Source organism: Rhea americana, unplaced genomic scaffold, assembly GCF_003343005.1.
Source record: "Rhea americana isolate MKP2758 unplaced genomic scaffold, rheAme1 scaffold_597, whole genome shotgun sequence".
NCBI lineage: Eukaryota > Metazoa > Chordata > Aves > Rheiformes > Rheidae > Rhea > Rhea americana.
In genome coordinates, this window is record NW_028186753.1 from 79,901 (window position 1) to 83,955 (window position 4,055).

At 75.8% G+C, this 4,055-nt stretch overlaps 1 protein-coding gene across 1 annotated transcript in view; it reads left to right on the forward strand.

Moving 5' to 3' along the window:
• Positions 1-4,055, forward strand: part of CCDC142 (coiled-coil domain containing 142) — a 7,075-nt gene that overhangs the window by 1,513 nt on the left and 1,507 nt on the right. Inside the window, 6 exon segments of the mRNA XM_085319547.1 lie at positions 731-974; positions 1,415-2,836; positions 2,988-3,074; positions 3,153-3,317; positions 3,622-3,773; positions 3,862-4,020. Coding sequence (XP_085175673.1) covers positions 731-974; positions 1,415-2,836; positions 2,988-3,074; positions 3,153-3,317; positions 3,622-3,773; positions 3,862-4,020 — 2,229 coding nt within the window.

Genomic DNA, 4,055 nt, shown 5'->3' on the forward strand with positions numbered 1-4,055 from the left:
CCCTAAGCAGAGAGTGGGGTGCTGGGGGGCCGTATGGGGAGAACTGGGCATAGAGTGGGGTGCTGGGGGGCCCTGTGGGGGGTAGGGGCTCTGTGGGGAGCATTGGGCATAGAATGGGGTGCTGAAGGGGGCTAGGGGCTCTGTGGGGAGAACTGGACATAGAGTGGGGTGCTGGAGGCCCTATGGAGGGCTCTGTAGGGGGCCCTGAGCAGCAAATGGGGTGCTCAGGGGGCCTGTAGGGGGTAGGGGCTCTATGGGGAGCATTGGGCATAGAGTGAGGTGCTGGGGGCCCCCATAGGGGGTAAGGGCTCTATGGGGAGCATTGGGCATAGAGTGGGATGCTGGGGGGGGGCTGGGGACCCTCTGAGTGTCCCTGAGCAGCAAGTGGGGTGTTGGGAGGCTCTATGGGGCACTGGCCATAGAGGGTGCTGGGCAGCCTCTGAGGCAGGGTGATATGGGGGACCCATGGGGGTCCTGGGCAGGGAGCGGGGTGCTGTAGGGGCCTCCAAGGGGGGCAGGGAGCAGGGAGTCACGGGGGGTGCTGGGGGGCTGGAGGGGCTCCAGGCAGGGAGTGGGGAGCCTGGGGGGCTGGCTGTGGGGAGCCTGGGGGGCAAACATGGCAGCAGTGAGCGGGGTGCCCTGGGGCCTGCTGAGGGGTCACCGGGGGGCTGCACAGTGGGGAGGCATCGGGGCCCCAGGAGCAACGTGAGGGATCATCGCTGCCCCCCAGGCAGGGAGTTGCGGGGCTCGTGGGGGCTGCCGTGGGGCAGCCCGCTCTGACAGCCATGGCTCTTCCTTGCAGTTGGTTGAGGCCGGGGGCATCGGCCTGAACGCCGTCTTCCTCCTCCTCATGTCCCGGCTGCCACCAGCCTCCAGCTCCGTCCTGCCGCCCCCGAGGCCGCTGCTGGGGCCCCGGCGAGCGTCGTGGAGCCGTGGGGCTGCCCGCGGGGAGCCGGAGGAGCCGCCCGAGCGGGGTGAGAGGGGTCCCCGCCACAGCCGGGGCTGAGCTGGGCAGCAGCTCGCGGGGCTGCTGCCCGCCCGGGAAACGCCGCGGGGCCCAAATCCGCTGCCCGCGGCGTGAGCCTCCTTGCGGCCCCTTATCCCTTAATTGCATTTGCCCACGCTGCCCCYGTTGCACGGGTAATCCCTGGGAATTACCGGGCGCCCGGCAGCGGGAGCGCAAGGGGCCTGGAGCGGCTCGGCCGAGGCGGAGCAGCCGGAGGGGGCGGAGGGGAAGGGCTGGGTGCGGGCTGGGGGCGCGGGGGCGGCCTTGCCGGGCCAGGGGGGAGGGGGGCTCCGGGGGTCAGGGCGGCTGCAGGGCAGCGTGGTGGCGCGCCGTCCCTCCGGGCGCCGCGGCTGGCGGGGCCTCCCGCGTCGCCGTCCCCCGAGCCGCCGTCCGTCCGTCCGCCCGCAGGCACCGGCTCCCTGGCCTCGCTGGCGCGCTCGCTGCAGAAGGCGGAGGCCGCGCTGCGGAGCTGTGTGAGCCCCGGCCTGCGGCGCCTGCTGCTCCCGCGCCCCTGCGAGCGCGCCTGCGACGGCGACGRCGACGACGAGGACTCCCCGGAGGCGCTGGCCCGCCTGGCCCGGGTGGAGCAGAGCTTCGTGGGGCTGCGCCGGTGCTTCTGCGTCTGGGAGAACCCCCGCAGCGAGACCTTCCAGGGCCGCGTCCGGCCGCTGCCCGGCGACGYGGCGCACGCCGCCTTCTCCTACCACCCGCTCCATCCGCGCGTGGCCGAGCGCTGCGCCAGGCTGCACGCGCTGCTCCAGCACCGCCACCACCTCCGCCTCTCCCGCGAGTACTGCCGCCGCCTCAAGGCCGCCTCCGACTTCGTCCGCCAGCTGCTGCCCCTCGTGGAGCATCCGGGGCCGCAGGCGGCGCGGCCGCTGCGCGGGCTCTGCGAGGAGCTGCGGACGCACGCCGGCCACTGGAGCGGGCTGCAGCGGCGCGCGCGCGGTGACCCGTGGCTGCGCCCGCTGCTGCTGCGCGGGCACGAGTCGGTGGCGCGCATGCAGCGGGCGCTGGCGCTGCTGGCGCTGCTGGCGCTGCGCCTGGTGGAGAGCTACGCGGAGGCGACGCTGCGGGGCCTGGCGCGCGCCAGCCCCACCTCGGCCCCCCCCGCGCTGCTCGCGGACGTCTTCCAGGGCCTGGAGATCTACAACCGCGTGGTGGAGGACCTGGCCCTGGAGCTGGGCTCCCACCGCCTGTCCGGCGACCTCGCCGCCTGGCGCGGCGCCCCCGGGGTCGCCGGGGACGGCTCCCCGGCCTTCCCCGCGGCGAGGGTGCTGGCCGTRCTGGCAGCCGAGCGGGGCCAGCTGGCCGCCGAGCGGCTCTGGCAGCTCCTCCAGCGCCAGGACTGGGGCAGCAGGCCGGAACACGTCCGCTGGGAAGATGCCGCAGTGCTGCAGCCTTTGGGCGCCGAAGCGGGCGCGGGATCGCCGGGGCACCGCGGAGGGGAGGAGCTGGCGAGGCTCCCCGGAGAGCTGCAGGCGCTGTGCAGGGAGGACAAGGAGCTCATGGACCTGGTGCTGGGAGCGCTGGTGGCCTCCACCGACAGCCTCTGGCAGCACGTGCTCAAGCGGCCCAAGCAGGAGAAGGCGGCGGCGGCCTGCCCCGAGGCCCTAGTCCTGCTGGCGGCCGGCCCTGGCCGCGGCTCTCCCGGCTGGAAGTCGGTGCGGTGGCGGGACGCGTCCCACGCGGAGGCGGCCGAGGCGCTGCACGCCCAGTACTCCCCGCTGTGCTGGCGGGCGGCCGGCGCCGCGCTGGGCTGGCGCCTGGAGCTCGCGGCGGGCTCGGCCGCGGCGCTGGCGCGGCAGCTGGGCCAGGCTCTGGGGCAGGGTAGGTGCCGGGGCGCGGAGGGGGCTGCGGGGCGCCGGCTCCCCGGCGCGGGGGCCGGCCAGCGGGGACCCTTCCGAGCCCACGGGCGGCCCCGAGGCACGGCTCGGTGGGCGCTGCGGCCGGCGCTGGCCCTCACCCCGGTCCCTTGCAGCCCGCCTGCCCCCGGCATGCGAGGAGGAGCTGAGGCGGCTCTGCCTGCGCCTGCTCTGCTGCGGCGTCTTCCTGAGCTGGGACGGCGGTGAGTGGGCCGGGGGGCGGCGCGGGGCTCCGGGGGGGCGGCGCGGGGCCCCGGCGCTGCTCACCAGCCTCCCCGCAGGCTTCGCCCGAGCCCTGGGCTCGGCGCTCTCCGACAAGTGCTCTGCGGAGCCGGAGCAGGCAGGAGGAGCGGTGCAGAGCAGGACGGCGCGGCTCCTGCAGCAGCTCTTCCCCGGCCTGGCCCTCGCCCTGCGCTGCCTAGAGCCGCGGCCGGCCGGGCCGGCAGGTGAGTGGGGCGTCATCGGGCGCGGGGCACGGTGCACGGTGCGCGGTGCACAGCGCGGGCACAGCGCGCTGCACACGGTGCGTGGCACATGATGCACGGCGCACGGTGCCGTTCCCTCTGCGGCGCCCTGCTGCGCCGAGCTCCTGCCCCTGGACCCCCACCGTGCTGGGCCCCCGCACACCCCCTGCCTCACCTGCTCCCTGGCCTGGGGGGCCGCTTGCCCCGTGCTGCGCCCCGCCGGGCCCCGCGCTCGCGGCTCTGCCGGGCCCGGCCGCCACGTCACCGTGCTCTCTCGCCCGCCCAGGCGGCCCCCCTGGCTCGCCCGGCCTGCGCCTGCAGCTGCTGGCCCGCTGCCTGGCCACGGYGCAGGCCGCCGGCTCCTGGCTCATGAGCAAAGCCTACCAGTACCTGGCGTCCTGGTCCCTGCGSCAGTTCCTGCTCGTCACCCAGGGAGATCTGCAGGCAAGTGCGGGGCGGGTGGCGGTGCCGCGGCGTGGGGCCCCGGTCCTGGTCCCGGCTGGGCCGTTCCTCACCCCTCTCCTGCCTGCAGCTGCTGAAGGCTGAGGCAGCGGAGCTGATGGTCCTGGTGAGCGCGGCCTTCCCGGAGGTGGGCGACGGCGCCGAGCCGTGGCCCTCGGCCCTGCTCCGCCACCAGGAGCAGCAGCTGTGCCGGCAGATCCGCTCGGCGGCCACCGGCATCCAGGTACGGCCGGAGCAGCGCTCGGCTCGGCCCCTCGC